Source organism: Anastrepha ludens, chromosome 3 (genome assembly GCF_028408465.1).
Source record: "Anastrepha ludens isolate Willacy chromosome 3, idAnaLude1.1, whole genome shotgun sequence".
Classification (NCBI taxonomy): Eukaryota; Metazoa; Arthropoda; class Insecta; order Diptera; family Tephritidae; genus Anastrepha; species Anastrepha ludens.
Genome location: NC_071499.1, coordinates 96,567,896 through 96,587,336, shown reverse-complemented (window position 1 = coordinate 96,587,336; position 19,441 = coordinate 96,567,896). Strand labels below are relative to the sequence as shown.

Here is a 19,441-nt window from a genome sequence, read left to right as displayed (position 1 = left end):
AAATCATTCACACAATATTTATGCTTTTTATAATCATTTCAAGTTCTCAAGCTCTTCAAAAACACCCTTTGTATACATATAATTAGAATAGCAAATCAATATAACTAATAATAACTATTTTATGTAAAGGCAGACATTAAGTATGGCAGAGAATATTAATACTCGTATCTGTAAAGCTATTTGCAAACACGAAACCATATTTTAGAACCTGCCTCTTTCTTTAGCAGCTATTTGTAAAAACTCGAAGCGGAAGAAGTTTTTACATACACACCAGAAATTCATAGTATTCAGTTAGAAGAAAGTTCTGATGGAGCAACAAACAGTGGTAATATTCTGTACATCTAGCATAACTGACCTCGGTGATAGCAGAGATAAAAAATTAAATGTCAAACGAACCAATAAACATAAATGCCCAGGTGAATACACGGAAGTCAACTTCGTTTATAACCCAGATTTTTTGTATTGTACATTTATATCAATTGGTATATTTGTACACATAAACCGGTGAAATACATACGTTAGGTGTAATACGTTTACAAATTTATTCATTGGGTATAAAAATAGCGCAAACAAAATTAAATACTACAACCACAAAAATCCATGTGAATAATGAAGGTTACGTATAGAGTAAGCATATTAACTAAAAATGAACGTTAAATGTTTCACAATTTCTTGTTGCTTGCCGTAAGCTTGGTTACCTGTCTCATAAAAAATTGCTAAAGAAACCGAAATCTAATACTTCGTATACGAGTATAACAACCCAAATACGCCGCAATAAGATAATAGTTCAAGCTGGCACTTTGAGAGTATAAGTTCTATGAGGATGGCTCTAAATGTGAAAATTTTATTTTTAGCCGTGTTTGTGTTTGTAGCTTTAGCAAGCACCAGCGTCAATGCGGCAGAAACGAAAACTCCAGAGGTCGCTTCAGAAGCTGATACAAGCTCTTCATCTGAAGATGGTGATGATTATTGCGGTGATAGTAATGAGGAGCCCGAAGGCGATACCAACAACCCATCTGAAGAGGCGAGTGAGGGTAACGATAACACAGATGTTGATAATCAGGCAGGTGCTGATGGTTACAGTGATAATGGTGATGACGGCACGACAGGAACTGGAAATGGTAGAAGGCGAAGGAAGAAAGGAAAAACCGGGGCACAGCGTGGCAACAGAAAAGGCAGAAGTGGGTCTAAAGGACGTGTAAAGCGTAATGGGCAGAGTCGAGGACAAGGTAAAAGAAAGCAGCGTGGTGCAAATCGCCGACGTAATGGAAATAGGGGCGCTAAAAGACCACAACGCAGTAAAAACAGAAATAATAGGGCGCCCAGAAGAAACAAGGGAAGAAAGGGCTAAGTTTCAAATAATTTAACGAGATCTGTTAATATATATTGCGAGAGAGAAAATACATATTTTATTGATTTTAATAAATTGAATAAAATAAATTCATCGCACTCGCGTTCGATTTGCTTTAACATTCGGTTGGCCAATTCTAAAATGTTCGCGTGCGTTTACAGTCAACTGATGTATATAAATAAAAAATTTTCAAAAGTTGTGAATGTGAGTGAATTGCCGATAATTTGTATATTATCATATTAAAAATTGTATGTAAATATTATTTGGAAAAGGAAAGAAAACTAAAAATTTAATGGCTTAACACATTGACTGCCACGTCGGACACATATGCCCGACACGACTATTATTCTCTCTCGCCATGTCACACAGAAACGATTGACGATAAACATGATTTTATTGCAATAATAAAATATATGGCTTCCCATAAAGTTTCTGTTATAGTGGCTTCGGCGCAGCTCAAAAAACAATTGGAAAAAATTGGTTTTGAAAAAAAAATTAGATTCATTTTATTGCAGTAAAAAAATTTTTTACATATTATTTTTACAAATGAACCCATTAAACTTGTTTGTCGTGATTTCCAAAAACATTCTAAACACATGAATGGCTCTTGGGGACGATCCGGGCAATACGTGTATACTCATTTAGCCTTCTTTCTGGCGATCTCCCTTCCTTCCATTTGTTTTATTCTGGAATAACATAAAGTACATGTTCGACGTAATTTTGTATTACTTGATCTTAGTTTTATTTTTAAAATATGAATATTGCCTGATTTTGGCTTCATATATTTTTCTGGCTTCTGCAAATTTAGAAGTGATGAAGTAATTTGTTCTCTAAGCCATCGTATTTGTGCATAATTTTTTTTCGTAGCTTTCTTGTACACACAAAAGCATTTACTACTGATAGTCCAAGCAGATATTCTATACCCAGTTTGCGGTACCACTTCACGCCCTTCCTCAAAGTAGTAGCATAAGAACAGTTCTGGTCTGATAAATCAATCCCTGCTTTTCCTTTGTTGTTAGCAAGTAGGGCTATCGGCTTTTTCTTATTCTTCTTCGCCAAGCGACGTTTTGAGCCAGAGGTGTTACTGGTTGATGGTTGGTCAAGGTCAGAAGCTAATGCTTGTTCGCCATTATCTTGAGCTTCTTCTACCATTCTTGGACTGTGTTCTTGTTGTCAAATACTTCTTTGGGCATATATTTTTTTTTTTTGCTCTTAGTGTACCCACAACGTGTGCATTTTGTCTTAAAAAGGAAAGTGCCAACTCATAGCTTGTATAGAAATTGTCAACGAACAGTGTTCTACCTTGATTTAGTAAGTCCTGCGAAAGTTCTTCTGCCCATGTATATCCTTCTGTAGAACATAGCTTCAATAATTTTATTTTATGGGCTTTGTTTGGAATATACTGTCGAAATACTAAGCGACCCCACCAAGGCACAAGAGTCTCATTAATTACAAAATCCTCAGCTGGGTATAAAGTTTCTTGGTATTTTTTTTGCAACATATCTATAAGTGGTTGCACTTTTCCAGTCCTATCCCCTTTTGGAATGGTTTCATTGTTGGCGAAGTGTATATTTGCTAGTATTAACTCAAAACGGTTCCGCGGCATTACCTTGGGCGCTACATTGTTCTTAAAAATTTCACTTGTAGACCAGTGTGATGGAATACTACCACATCGAACAAGGCCCATCCATAATACAAGTCCCAAGAACTTTTTCATTTCATCGCTATTAGTTGGAGTCCATTTTTTCATTCGACTTTCGCGTTTCAATTCTTTTGCAATCAGTTGTTGCTCAGCGTATCTATTTGTTTCTAATACGATGAGGTTGATTATTTCATCGTCAGTAAACAAACGAAAAACATCAAATGGGGTGACACTTTGTGGGACATCTACTTGTAGGCCTGATTTTCCTGAAAAAGTAAATGTTTTATGACGACCTTCGTATTCAGAGCAGACAGCATTTATAATTTGGGGTTCACCTGCGACCCGATTTTCTTGTTCTTCATCGCTTTCTTCCCTATTCTCTTCTAGTGCTAGGCTTTCAAGAACTTCTTCTATATTATTTATGACTTCCTCATCTTCTTCACTTTCCGAAGAGTATGCAGTAGGATTATACATAGGATCCTTTACAGAGTCATCAGAGCTATAATCTTCACCTTCTTCACTTTCTGGAATTGCGAGTATTTTTTCTAACTCAGTATCTGATAAGAAATTTTCTTTTCGACATTCCGTAACACAAATATAATATTATCAGCCAATATAACGCGATCAAGTCTTCTTGTTTACTGAGCATTTAATAAGCTTTGACTTGTTTCTGTTTGCAAAAATAACGGATTCAAACATCAAAATACATTGTCGTCATATAACGTTGTTTGGTGTTTGTTTGCAGAAACAACATACTCCCAATTGTTTTGTTTTTGCATCGATGTATTTTGATGTTTAGCCAATGTTTTTGTCGTGCATATATGTCCGCCATAGCCCTGAGTTAAAAAAAGTCGGTAGGCGCCACGTCGAACATATGTGTGTGACATACTAATTAGTTAAAAACTGCCTGTTTCTAAGCAGAAAATATTACCAGCACTACCCTAAATTCCAATTTTGACGTCTCTGATGAGATTTAAAAAAAAAGTGCAGTGGCCTCAGAGCATCTTATTTGCTGAAAGTGCCTTGGCAGTCAATGTGTTAAAAAAGAAATTTTATTTTTTAGTTTTTTTACTTTATATAAAATAAACTTTAACTTTTTATATAAAATAAAGTTATAAAATTTATTGTCATCTTACTAATGAAAAACGGCATGAAAAATCGGTATAAATATATAGATTAATTGCAGGACTTAGCTTTAGTTGAAAGCTATTTTGTTCTTACCAAACCTTTCAAACAGTCGAATAGTCGATGATAAAATTCAGTGGGATGCACAATTAATATCTTTTTTATTTTGTATATATTTTCCTATATTATGTATTCTTTTTGTTTTCTATAAATATACAGAAAAACACACTTCGTTTACTTTTCCCTTTTCTAATGTTTAAATTTTATGTTTTGATGTTGAGTCAAATTGACATTTTTCGCCAGGGACTGATGAGTGTTAAGAATACATCCCATACATTTTTCTTAATATATTCGAATGAACATCAAGACATTTGATTACGTTTTTGTTAAAATTGAAAGTGAACTTCAGTAGACCCGTTTATCATAAAAAGCGATTAATGATAACCATAAGGTAGTTGCAAGTTATCTGAATATTAGAAAATAATTAATATAAATTTGCGGACTCCAAATCAGCAAAATTCAAAAATACGACAATTTTGAAGAAAGGGTGGAATTCTACTATTTTTTTATGTTTTTTAATCCCTGCTTAATACCGTGAGCTACAAATCCATTCATACCATAGGTCCGTGCATTGTTTTTTAACAATATTCACACTGTTCTTTATGTTATATCATATACAGATGGTTTTTACATATAACGCAGGACAAAGTTTACAAAAAATATCTATAGCAATTCTTGGTCACTTTAAACTTGCTAAAATTCAATAATTTTTCGAACTGTATACCTTAAAATTTGGTGAAAGTTCTGATTAACAATTTTTAAATTAAACAAAAATTAAATTAATCAAAATTTAAAATTTGTTGGTTTTTAAACACTCTGTACAAATTTTAATATTTTGAAAAAAGTTTTACTTAAAACAATTTTAATGCCTTTGTTGATCGTAGAGGCAGAGCGAAGATAGCTCGATTAAGGATTTTAGTTAGCCTTTTGTTCACAGGTCTGCTCCAAAAAGGAGCTCCAAAATACACGCATCCTAGGCGTAATATTTAAGGGGGTCCTCTAGTTTCTCGTCTGTTTTTTTTCGGGGTTTTCAATAATTTTTAACGGGCAAACGATCAAAATAATAATAAATCTCATTGTGTTCACATAATCTTTAGTAACATTTAAATGAGCTTTACAAATTTTTTGAAGACAAAATATATAATAGAATAAAAGGTATAGTGGCCGACAAGAAGACATAAAGTAAAAGAGGTGCTTGACGGTGACCAAGATTGCGGCTGTTTGGCTTATCTGAAATCGAAAAACCAAACGACATTTTAATCTTCATATTTAAGACTAGCGATTGAACTAGAATGAATTCTTAATTACAAAAATTAATTTTTGTATACACTTTTGAAAATTAAATTCTATTTTTTACTTATTTTTTCTTAATTTTTTCGCTCATAGGAAAAAAACTATCGAAGCAATCATGATAATCCTAGTTCAATCGCTGGCTTATAATATATTAAAGATGAGGTATATATTTGAACAAGATCGGTTCAGTAGTTTTTGAAATATCGTGGTCACTATTTTGAAAAATAGTGTTTCGAGAAAAACGCGTTTCAAAGTTCGCGCAGCGTTGAGCGCGCTAAGTATACCTGCTCCGTTCAAGGCCGTAACTTGTGAGCCACTTCGAATATCGAAAAATCCTTCAGCACATACTTTTAACACATGTTGTAAATGTGATTTATGAAAAAAAAAAAAATTCGATATTTTCGACCCAAGAAACTAGAGGACCCCCTTAATGACGACCTGTTTAACAAAAAATCTAAATCTCCGGATTCCACTTAAATCAATTAAATTACCAAGAAGCAGATGCAAAACAGTCCGTGCGCATAACCCATATCTGTATGTATGTATATTTGAATACATTTAATAACATAATTCTGTATGTTGCCGCAACATTGCCGACAGTCTCACTATACTTCTTTAAACCAGCAGGACGTCCAGTACTCAATTTGTAGTCAATTCATACTTGCAAGCGTTTGACATTCATAGTCAATTGAGTAACTGGCATGGTGGCCACGTGCCGCCACAAATGTCACACAGCAGCAACGAACGTCAGTAGAGCAAATTAAGTTTATTCATGTAGCATATTTAAAGGGGCGAGTTAAAATTGGCGATGCACGTTCTGTAAAAAATTTGCATTTTTTTTTTACTTATTTATTTAGAAATTTACGATTACAAAAACCTTACAGACTAGATATACACAGATATTTAATTAAATTTATTTCAAGTCCTGGAATACAAAGTATTCATGCAGACCACACAGCTAACATTAATGTAAGTGTGGTTCAAGCTTAAAATGAGGACAAATATTAAATTCATACGGTAAGATTAAATAATAAAGCATTTAACTGAAGTAGGACTTGATTGCGTTAAATAAAATTCAAAAGCATGGAAGAATAAATTTAGCTCAAAACAGGTTCTAGATATGAGAGGATTGGCACAATAGCTATCATACTTCTAGGAAAAGCAAGAAATCCAAACGGCGAAGAACTCTATGGGGAATATTAAAAGCCATGATGGAAAGAATGATGAGATGGCGCCTATCGTGGTCCCGTTACTTTGCGCTCAGCGAATTTGACAACTAGCTACGTGGTTTTAGCTCCAGTATGGCCAGACTACCATTTTCGTAACTTGATTTAGCACTTCTTTCTTCATGACATTTTTCTAGCTGTTCTAATTAAAATGTCATGTTTATAATTTTGTAAAATATACTTTTTTTAATAATTAATATATTTAAATAATTCACTCAGTTTTATTTAGCTTTACTTTTTTTTAACATCTGGTGGCATTGCCAGATGCTGCTTTCGGCAGCCAAATCTCTCTCTCGCTACTGCAGTGTTGCCTAGCTTTGGATATAAAAACGCACTAAAATGCCCATTCAAAGAAAATAACCCAACAAATTTTTATTGAATCACTTAAAGAACTTTGTATGCGTGACAAATTGTCTTTAAAATGTGCGTTTTTTTTAATAAATGTGTTATGCTTATGTACAATTTAATTTATGAGTTTTTTTTTGTTAAGCGAGACTCTCTTGTTAAGGGAGCGACTTTTTTGCTATATTTGAAGTTATGTATATTAACTAGATAAGGTACTCTTTTTGTAAAAATGTCAATATGGTTTCTTTAGTATTTTCTGGTATTTTCTTGTTTATTTTTACAATGAATATAACTCTTAACGTCCTATTTCTCACTAAGGATTGATGACCGGAAGAAACGATTACACCTCTATGGTTTTAATTCGCATTCAATAAATTCAAAGGCTTTTTAAAATGTGTAAAAAGGTGTTCAATCTTAAGAAAAGTTGAGAGAGGGGCATTTAATATCAATTTCAAATTATCAAATTTTATAAGAGTAAAAAAATTTTCATTCGCACTAAAATCTTCTCAGAGTGACCTTTTTTAACCTTTTTTTTGTTTTATTAATATAGTTTGTTTTTTATTTTAAAGGTTCGGTAGCTTTAAATTAAAAAAAGAAACAAACACGAAACTTAAACATTTTTGCATTTTGGGTATAAAAAAGCACTAAATTTATTGCGAAGGGCAAATGGTTGGCAATACTGCACAACTCAGCAAACGTGACGTCACGTTCGCTCTAATGGGCGTAATCTTCTTTCTAATATATTATTCTTGATTATAAGCAATATTTTCTGAAAGAGAAAGACAGTCGATAAAGACAGTTATGTTGTTGACCCATTAGAAATCAAATGAAAAGAACACATATACAATATTATAATTTTGGACCCATTTTTCAAACACAAAATCAAAGAAAAAATAATATAAACATAATTTCCAGGAGATTACAGGAGTGTACTCAAATGAATACCGCTTAAGTATGAACATACTTTCTCGACACAAAGTGTTCTTAGGCACCGCACTCTTGAATAACAAAAGACACACCTTAACTGTTTTTCAATTTTTGGTGGACCAATTCCACTTTGAAGTATGCTCGGAACCACCGACATAGACTGGCACGATTTTTTTTGTACACAGTGACGTACATGAGTTGATCCTTGGGTGCATCAATACGTATCACAGGTAAATACCAGTTATTAGCATAACCATCTCCAAAATGTATGAAAATAACACTCACCACCACTTTTTACTACGAACATTGCTATCGCAGATAATTACACAAACTACAACTATTATAACTAACGGGTGGTTTTTTAGCTATCATATTTTTAAACAGTTGGTTTAAACAGCTGACGCACGTTTCGTGTTTTGTTTCACTGTCAAGCATCTTCAGTTTGGTCTATAATTTAACCATGAATCGTCTTACAAACGAGCAACGCTTGCAAATCATTGAATTTTATTATAAAAATGCGTGTTCTGTTAGGAAAGTTTATCGCGCGTTTCTTCTATGGTCAGGTTCTTTTATGGGCAGTTTAATCGACCCACTGAAGCGGCTATTCGAGCTATTGTGAATACATTTAGAACCAAATATACATTATTGGACATCAAACCACCAACATGGTTACGTAGAGCGCGAACTGAAGAAAATATCGCAGCTGTATCGGCCAGTGTTAATGATGACCATCAATTATCGATTCGTCGCCGTTCGCAGCAATTGGGCCTCTGTTACTCAACAACGTGAAAAATTTTGCGAAAGGATTTAAGTGTGAAGCCTTTCAAAATACAGGTGGTGCAAGAATTGAAGCCGAACGACCTACCGCAACGCAGAATTTTTGGTGAAAGGGCTCTTGGAAAGTTGGTTGAACATCCACTTTTTTATCGAAAAATTGTGTTCAGCGACGAAGCTCATTTTTGGATCAATGGGTACGTAAATAAGCAGATTTGTCGATTTTGGAATGAAGATCAGCCAGAAGAATTGCAAGAGCTACCAATGTATCCAGAAAAGGTCACAGTTTGGTGCGGTTTATGGGCTGGAGGTATTATTGGACCGTACTTCTTCAAAGATGCTGCGAATCGTAACGTAACTGTGAATGGTGAGCGCTACCGTGAAATGATATCCAACTTTTTTTTGCCTAAAATGCAAGAGCTTGACTTACATGGCATGTGGTTTTAGCAAGACGGTGCCACAGGCCACACAGCACGCGTAACAATGGACTTGTTGAGTTCGGTGAACATTTTATTTCACGTTCGGGAGCTGTCAATTGCCTTTAGATTATTTTTTGTGGGGCTATGTGAAAGCTCAATTCTATTCAGACAAGCCTGCTTCAATTAACGCATTGGAAGACAACATTAAAGTATTTATATGTGGGATACCGGCCGAAACATTGGAAAGAGTATGCCAAAATTGGACTAAGCGGATGGACCATTTGAAGCGCAGTCGCGGTCAACATTTGCATGAAATAATCTTCAAACATTAAATTATATGGACTGTACTATCGATTTAAATAAAAATTTCATGCAGTTTTCTGAATTTTACGTGTGTTTTTTTTGAAAAACTTTCCTATAGCTCTTAAACAATCACCCTTTATTTGATTATATTACAGGTTATAACTTACTTTGACACGTTTTGCATAGTGATTGAATGCAAAAACAACTGATTATTCACTAATCATTATTAATTTCAAAAATTGTTTGATCTTAAAAAAAACACAACATCCACGAAGTATTTATTTACACCTTTGAACGATGTAATAATAATAATGACTTCTAAAGGGTAAATCACCAATGCGCACGCTAAAATGGATCATCTGTCCTTAAGTGTAGGAATCAATTAGTTGGGAACGGAAATAGTAAGAAGGTGTGTAGTGAGAGAGAAAAATTTTATGAGCGGAGAGCAAATTCTCGAAAAATTGTGTGAACTCGCTCAAGGCGGAAGGTCTTAGCCGCTAGATCTGCCAATTTTAAGTAAAATATAATGACTTTATTCTTATTTTTCTAATAGCAAATAAATAAAAAAATAAATGTAAAATAGGGAATTTGTAGATGTTATCATTACCACATATTTTTTAAAAGTTTATTTTTTTATTTTTTATTCTTATACGAGTAACTGTTGTACTTACCGAACATTTGCTAGAGTGTGCCGTCGATTCTTCAAATATCTACTGTGGTATTTCTGCAGATCACCAATGGAGCCCTGTTCGGCCTGCATCTTGGTGGCTGGTAGGAGCTGTGAACTGGACACGTGGGGTACCGATGACAATGAAATCCGATGTAGTCCGCTGCTGCTAGCGCTGGTTGCTGTATTGGTGTTGCTGCCGTTAGACGCGAGAGTCTCGTTTGAGGTAGCACCTCCGCTACCGCTGCCGCCACCCCCACCACTACTGCTACCACCGCCTCCGCCGCCGCTGCTTCCACCACCACCAGCGCCACTGGTACCGGTAGCGCTACTGGACGCAAAAACTGAACGAGACCAACCCGATTTGTGTTGCTTACGAAATTTGAGTTTTATACGCGGCGAAGGAGTTGAAGCGCTTGGTGTGACTAATTCTTGATGACAATGAAAAGCGCTGCTGCCACCAGCTCCGCCGCTAGTTGGCGCCGAAACCGAAGTATTTGTCGATGCTGGCGCGTGTGTACTTTCACTGCTATCACTGACTGTGTTTAATGTGCCGACAGCACTCTGCTCTGCGTCGGCGGGCGGTGAGTATTGCTGGCGGTTGCTGCTATGCTCGGACTCTTCTTCTTCTTTAATATGCGGTAGTGGCGAGGTTTGCGATTGCGACACACGCGGCGCTGATTGTGCGGCGGGTGGTGGTGGCGGCGTTACTTGTTGTTGTTGCTGCAACGTTGTTGCGGTGGTCGTTTGGCCAATGGCAGTGGCAAAGGTAGTCACTGCCGGCACGCCTACACCAAGCGCGCTGCTGCCGCCTGCTGGTGTGCCGAGTGCGGCGTTCAAACGGGCTCCAACAAATGGCAGCTGCTGTATAGCTGCGGTCGGTGAGACACTTGCGTCACTCAAAGTTTCCGGTTCGGCTTTACGTGCCACAATACCGGTGGCAAGTGTGGCAGCTGCGATATCAGCAACGCTTAACTGTGGATGCTCAAGTTCTTCCTCACTATCGTTTATGAGCGTCTTCAATGATATGGGTGTAGTTGCCGATGTGGCAATCGTGTCGGCAAGTGAATGTCTTTTACCGTTTGCTGCTACGGCGGCTACTTCGGCGTCGATATCAGCGTCTACGTCAGGTTCAAGTTCGGCACGGGGCGCGCTAATGGCAGTACCGTCTCTTTTTTTATCGTATGCTGCTTTTGTGCACTTCTTCTGAGCTGCAATTGAGGTAATGGTCGTGCCGTTGTTCACATCATCCACAGGCGATGTGGACGAATGGGGCGGACTTGTGGCGGGGGCTGCTGAGCCGCCCCCGCGACAAGGTATGCAACAGCGAAACACTGTGCTACTAAAACACTTTGTCGGCTTTGATTTGCGCTTCTTGGTTGATGTTGCTGCTGAAGCTGAGGTCGTCGACGACGACACACAACTACCGTTTCCGATGCTGCCGCGATTGTTGGTGGCAGCACCACCGCTGGCACCACTCCCGCTGCCACTGCCACTGCCGCGAGCGCTTCCACAATTACTGTTGCTGTAGATACTATGACTGCCACTGAATCGCTGCGAGACGAAGCAGTATGTTGGGAAATTTTACGAAAGGATAATAGTTCAATAGAATTAATGAAAAGAATTTACAAGTAGGTGCTAGAAGCTTGTTTCTGCTAGCTATATACGTATATATGTACATAGGTATTTTAAAAATTTAGAGTGAGTTATGCCATATATAACACTAAACAAATTATAGAGTTGCAATCAATTAAAGCGAAGTATTGCACTAAAATTCAACCTGAATTATGCAAATGGGACTGAAAGAAACGGGAAATGAGTGCATGGACTATGGCGCGAAAAAACCAGGTCATATGCTTATAGTTTGATTGAGCAACATTGTACAATCAATTCTAATGGTAAATTACCCATTCGTTTGACGAAATTATTTGTTGAAACTAAGCACATCCAAATAATTAAGGGGTCTTTTATGTTCGAATTTATGTTTTAGAAGAATTTTTTTTTTGCAGCCGACACAGTTCGATGGCCTCTCTTTTAAAAGAGCCTATTCTCTAGGATAGTTTATATGAATAAGCCAGCAATAAGCGAAGATTTGAGGGATATAAGTCGCCATAAAACTGCCGAGATATATCCCCAATTATGCCCAAATATCATCCAAAAATTCACCAAAAGAATCGGCATCCATAAACGGCCACACGGCGGATATTGGAAAAATGTTATTTATATTTTATAAAATATGGGCTTTGTGTATACGCCAATAAATATACTGAGATTTTTGTACTGATCTTGACGCTTATTGTTGATGTTGGGATTTTATTTTAAAAGCTATCTCGGATATTTATGGATATGAAACATTACCATGGAAAACTCTTCTAATGTCGAGGAAAAAAGGAAGATGTTTTGTACTCCCTGCGTTCCTAAGTAAAAAGAAGGTTACTAACGAGGTTACCTACAGATTCTCTTATAGAGTAACTGATGCTATGTATACAGTCAAAAGTTCATGAATAGACGAGAAGTAAACGCGCGTAAACGTAACAGTAACTTTGTATCATCTAAAAACTTCCCTCAAGATGCTTTTACACTGTGCAATTGAAAAATAATATATTATAAATAGAATAAATTTATGTTAATTCGGAAACAAATTTTTTTTTATTTCTATTTTTAAAAAGTACTGTTCACATTGGATTTGACAACTATAAGTATTTGTATAACTCTGATATATGATGAAACAAAATTGCGTCTGTTCAATTAAGAAACGAAATGACAAAATATAAATACATATTGTATATGTATATATACAGGTACATATATATATAGAAATTAAATAGATGAAAAACGATATAACAATGAAAATTGATCGTGAATAAATTTAAGGGGGGGCTAGGGTTTTTAGGGTATATTAAAAAAAAATCGATTTTGGTTTATTTGAGAAAATGAATGTACATAATCTCAAGAATGTTGTGTCCAAATTTTAAGTCAATCGGTGCAAAACTCACAAAGTTAGAGCATTATAACCGTTGGCCGCTCCGACTCGGCTACCTGCTATAGAAAACTTTAAATCGATTTTCTGGAAAACGACGTTTTTCAAGTCGGTGGACACTTTTTCTCTGAATCTACTCCACCGATCTTCCTGAAATTTTTTACACACTTCCTCTACATAATTACCGAGGTAACCCTGGGAGGTTTTTTTTCAATTTTTATTTATTTTACAATAAACAATATTATGCGATTTATCGTCTAAAAATCGCACTTCTACTTCAAATGTTAAAAAAAATTGAAAAAAATTTTTTTTTTAACAGGGTTACCTCGGACAATTGATTACCTAATGAAAACTCTTTGATTTTTTGATTTCAGATGATCCAATGCTGAGAAAAACTGTCCACGGCAAATTGCCTTTTTTTCGAGACGTCTGCGTAGATCTGCTGTCAACGGCTCAATTTATATTAGTAATTTTTTTTTTTGAAAATTTTTGAAAATATTTTTGAAATATGAGTTTACAGTATACTAATTAGATAACTAAATTTACATGAATCCTCTTTCCAAAAAAAAATTCATAAATAAGTGCATATTTTTAGTGGAATTAACCCTAGCCCCCCCAAATTCTATAATGGCGGCCGCCGTGGCCGAATGAGTTGGTGCGTGACTACCATTCGAAATTTAGAGAGCGAACGTCGGTTCGAATCTCGGTGAAAGATCAAAATTAAGAAAAACATTTTTCTAATAGCGGTCGCCCCTCGGCAGACAATGTGTAATGCAAACCTCCGAGTGTATATCTGCCATGAAAAAGCTCTTCATAAAAATATCTGCCGTTCGGAGTCGCCATTTGTGGAACAACATCAAGACGCCCACCACAATAGGAGGAGGAGCTCGGTTAAACACCCAAAAAGGGTGTACGCGCCAATTATATATATATATATATATTATATATATATATATATATATACGTATAATTCTATATAAATATAATTTTATAATAAACAAGAATAATTTGAATTTCATTTGCCATTTTTTACTACGTATTTAATTCTATACAATAACTGCTGCTATTAGTCCTTAAGGGGGTAGTATGGTATTTTTTTTTTTTTAATTTTTTTTTTTTTTTTTTTTTAAATTATTCTATAACATCTTAAGATTATTGTGTGAAAGTTTGAAGTGCATTAGAGTAAAATTGACAAAGACACAAAGGATTAAGTATCTACCTCTCCAACCGGATTTCACGCTGTAAAAATCTTCACAAATCTTTAAACGCGTTTTTCTCACACTTGCCTTTTTTACGGTCGGTGTCCACTGTAGATTCATATCTACTGCACCGATTCTTTTCAAATTTGGTTTTTTTGTTTCTTTACTTTATTCACGAGGTAATGACGTCGAGTTTTTTTTTTTTTTTAAGTTTTGTCATATTTTAAAACAACAAAGTTTTCAGGTTTTTTTTAGGAAAAATCGGTGTTTTGACTTCAAAGCGCTTTAAAAAATTAAAAAAAAAAAAAAAAAAAAAATTCGACGTTGTTACCTGCGAAACTTTATTAGCTGATGAAATCAATTTGGTTTTTTGATTTTAGTTGATCCAGTAATGAGTTCTGAGGGACACCGCAATAAAACTTTTTTATGAGACGTCCGCGAAGATTCGCTGCCACCAACTCATTTCTTCATAAAAATCAATGAAAATTTCACACAATATTCTTTAAATATGACTTTATAATGAAGTAATTTTAAAATTTTGAATAAATCAACTGTGTCGACAAAAAAAATTTCGAAAAATATGCTTGTTTTACACCGAATTAACCATACTACCCCCTTAAGTTTTTGGTTTTTAGAACAAATTTTATCAGCTTCCTCACATCGAATTGTTCATAAACCCATTCAACACACTTTTGGCTGTCAAATACTACTTTTATATACATATGTTATAAGCAAAATCTCTTGTGTGTGAATACCAAACTGAATGAAGAAATTGAAAGCTTAATTTCCCCAGCTAATTGGTGTGAGTGGGGTTGCTGTGTGAATACCGAGATAAATTTTATCTCGAGGGAAAGCTTTATCAGGAGCAGTGTTTCTACATAAGCACCGTTATCCATGACGGGAATTTTGTCCTTATTGAAATTTACTTTATTTCACATACTTCAATCGATATACTAATTGAAATGACGCATGCAATATATACCGTATCCAAAGTATTTTCATTTTAGGGAATGCAACAAAATGCATAAAACGATTTATTAGTTTAGATTGAATATTGAAATAAAATATGAGTTTATCTCATATACCATTAAATGTGTTGTAACCTAAAATAAATTCAATTCTATACCTGCAAAGCCAATTTAAATCGTATCCGCTAATAATATATGGGCTTGATGCTTTGCTGCTGTTCCACAATTATATATCCCCCAAAGGAGATTAAAAATTCACGTTTTGTGATCCCATCTGGATGAGATTGTGTCCATTTGCATTTTCATCGCTCACTAGCATTTTAGCAAGTTGGACTTCACCACAATACTTCACCACTTTAAAAACTCAACAATAAGGTGTATCCGACTACTGATTACTTTTTGCGCTTTAACTAGTTGCATTACTTGTATTTGATGTAAGAAATTGCTATTTGTGGAAATTACTATACTGTGGGCAAAAAAGAAGGTGAATTTATTTGTCAAACTTCGCGGGATTAAAATTTCGCTCTAGTTATTTGTTTCATGAGTTGGCAGCACTGTTAATAACATCTGGGCCAGCTTTCAAATGAATGTCATTATCAGTAATATATTTACGCTTGTGTTTACCAAACGACCAAGAGTGCATTTTTCGATTTTTACAATGTCTGATTTGATTGAGCAGAGAAGTGCCATCAAATTTTGTTTGCGGAATGAAATTTCGGCTGCGGAAACGTTTAGCATGTTGCAGAAGGCATTTGGTGATTCGACCATGTCGCAGAAAAATGTTTATAAGTGGTACAAAGACTTCAAAGAGAGTCGAGAACGTGTTGATGACTTGGAGCGCTCCGGACGACCATCGACGTCAACAGATGACCAACACGTCAATAAAGTGAAGGAGTTAGAGCTCAAAAATCGTCGGTTGACTGTTAAAGACCTTACTGATATGATCGGAATATCAGAAGGATCTGTGAAAACCATTTTGAAAGACCATTTGGGCCTACGAAAATCAAATCTCGTTTGGTACCGAAAACTCTCAATTTCTTGAAAAAAAGTCGTCGCGTTGATGTGTGTGAAACAATGCTTTCAGACTATCAGAACGAGCTCAAATGCATCATTACGGGAGATGAGACTTGGATTTATGCTTACGACCCTGAAACAACCGACCAATTAAGCGAATATCGTGCTAAAGGCGAGGCCAGACCGAAAAGAGCACGTCAAAGTCGTTCAAAAATAAAGGTCATGATGACAGTTTTTTTTCGATTTTCGAGGTGTGGCCACTATGAATATCTTCCACCTGGCAAAACTGTTAATAAGGAATATTATTTGAGCGTTATGCGTCGTTTACGTGAAGCAATTCGTCTAAAAAGACCAGAATTATGGGCCAAGAACTCTTGGTTTTTGCATCCCCATAATGCACCGTCTCACACTGCACTCGTTCTTCGTGACCATTTCGCGAAAAATTCCACGCATATCGTTCCACAACCACCGTATTCGCCTGATTTGGCTCCGTGTGACTTCTGGCTATTCCCAAAACTCAAACTTTCGAGTCGATTGAGGATATAAAAGCTGAATCGAAGAAGCTGCTGATGGCTATACCGGAAATGGAATATTTGGCATGTTTCGGGGATTTGAAAAATCGTTGGCATAAGTGTATTTCATCGAGAGGGGATTATTTGGAAGGCGATGAAATTGATTTACAAGAATAAATAAAGATTTTTCATTTTACAACCAAATTCACCTTACTTTTTGCCCACAGTATTTCGTATATAATTCGAAATATAATAATAACAGCTTTCGAGTCACCAATTGTCTGGTCGCTAAAGAGCTCCGCTGTCAACATTTGTAGGTAAAAGCAACTACAATTTAACGATGTTTAAGCAACTTTTAGGTTTTAGGCGCTTAACTCACAGTCGACATGCCTGGGCTAGTGCTTCAAAATATAAGTAGGGATATTGTTTTAATTATTTTTTACTAGTTAAAATACCCACGCTATGATAGCAGGAAACCATTTTGCGTATTTTCAAGTAGGTTGCTTCAAAAAGCAATGGAATTTCATAAGAGTTTGTCAAAATCAAAATAATACAGTGCTGCCAAATCATACGGAACGTTGGATTAGACGAAATTTTTTATTACATTCACTACTCGCTAGGCGGATGGTGAATCGAAAGCTGTTTATAAATACTTTTCTAAGAATTCTTTTGTTAGGGTTTCTGTCTAAATTTTTCCCTTCTTTACTTTGGGGGTACTTTGTTTTCACATCATATTTAAATATAAATACGTACGTACATATACAAGTACATAGACGCTTTAAGTGGAACTTTATATAATTATGGTTAGTTTATATATCATTTGTTCCATGCTATTAGATTATTTTTTTATAATATTCCTACAATTCTCTCATTGTCTTTATATATTTTATTTCGTTTTCTTATGCATGAATATCACTTATTTCTTTTAACTATGTTATAGCCAAACCTTGCCGCCAGCCGTCGCTTGAGTTTTCGCTGTGTGTTCAATTTGCTGTTGTTGTTCGAACTTTTGTGCGCCATTTTTAAATCCTATGTGATGGGTAATTTTGGACAAACGCATTATAAGCGTTGTTTTTTTAAGTTTCGTCACAACATTCACCTAACTAACCTTCACTTCAATTACTTTTCCATCTCTCATCCAAATGTATTGTCTTGTATTCTTACATTACTTGTGGCTTGGTTAGGGCATATTGTTTCGTCATTTTTTTATCAAATACTTTTTTAATTTCCGGCCTTCAATACGGTTTCTATAAATTGTGTGGCGCAATGATTCTCTTATAGATTGCTTTATCTGCAAGAAGAAAGAAAAACCATTATTTAACAAGTTTTTTATATTTTTGCATAAGCAACTAAAGCTATCGGCTTTCGAGTTTACAGTGCAAACTATTGTAAAGCTGATTATAATACAATATTAATTGATATTTAATATACAAAAGAAAGAGTAAATGCAATATTTAAGATTAAGGCTGCTAAACAAATTGTAAATGATATTAGTATGAAAGTCGCTTGGTTTTCTTAGGGTAGAGAGAGGGACATATTCTGAAAATGGCACTGAATGTTTGTGTGAGACTGGGACATAGGGATGGGTGATGGTTAGTGGGGAGATATTGCAAAAATGACAGACGGGCTACACTGTGGTTGTTGAAGGTGGTCATTTTTCATTTTTAAAAGGATGTATTGTTTCCAAAAAGTGTTAGGCGTATGATGCAGACGATGCAGTAGTTTCTTGTTTTTTTAGTTTAATCAAAACGTTGATGAATGATTTACCAGTTAGTTCCCAGGGTGGGTGAATTTGGCTTTTTAATTGACTCTTAGTAAGATGAATTTCCAACTTTCTAGCAGTTGATATAAGGCGCATATTCCAGAAAGTTTTTTCATGCTGCTGGTTCTCTTTTTAGTAGTGGTGACCGAGTTATATAGAAGACTTGTGGCAGATAATATTCTGTATTCTATTCTGAAGTGATTCAAGACCACTTTCCACATGAGGGTTAGTAATGAGCGTAATGACGAAAGCACTTAGACTGTAGAGTACTCCGGAATTTTGTGGAGTTTTTTCGGTTCTCAAGTTTGATTTTGCACAATTCCCATATATCGACAGTCCGTAGCCAATTTTCCCTAATACGATATCCCATTTCATATAGGGAATACTTTTGAGTATACACGGTTTACCTAGCTTCTGAAATGTCTGTCCAATCAAAAGGCTCTAATGTATGTAAATACTTTCGGGTCTATACATCACTCAGTAAGATTCTTGCAAACAACATGGAATTCTATTCTTCTTCTTCTTAATTGGCGCGATAACCGCTTACGCGATTTTGGCCGAGTTCACAAAGTGTCGTTTCTCTCTCGTGCTAACCGGAGCCAATTGGACACACCAAGTGAAGCCAAGTCCTTCTCCACCTGATCTTTCTAACGCAGAGGAGGCCTTCCTCGTCCTCTACTACCACCAGCTGGTACCGCATCGAATACTTTCAGAGCCGGAGCGTTTGTATCCATTCGGACGACATGACCACAGCGTAGCCGCTGCGTCTTTATTCGCTGAGCTTTGTCTATGTCGTCGTAAAGCTCATACAGCTCATCGTTCCATCGTCTGCGATATTCGCCGTCGCCAACGTGCAAAGGTCCAAAAATCTTAC

General features: G+C 35.7%; 1 protein-coding gene across 2 annotated transcripts in view; it reads right to left on the bottom strand.

The window, feature by feature from the left end:
* Positions 1 to 18,096, bottom strand: part of LOC128858520 (cAMP-specific 3',5'-cyclic phosphodiesterase-like) — an 88,957-nt gene extending 70,861 nt beyond the window's left edge. The window contains exons 1-2 of one of the 2 annotated variants that reach the window (XM_054094881.1): positions 17,752 to 18,096; positions 10,137 to 11,686 (exon numbers count right to left, since the gene is read on the bottom strand). In XM_054094881.1, the coding sequence (XP_053950856.1) occupies positions 10,137 to 11,686; positions 17,752 to 17,865 (1,664 nt within the window). In that variant the 5' untranslated portion in view covers positions 17,866 to 18,096. The remainder of the gene's footprint in view (positions 1 to 10,136; positions 11,687 to 17,751) is intronic. The other variant, XM_054094882.1, reaches the window with a different exon arrangement.
* Between the last annotated feature and the right edge of the window lie 1,345 nt (positions 18,097 to 19,441).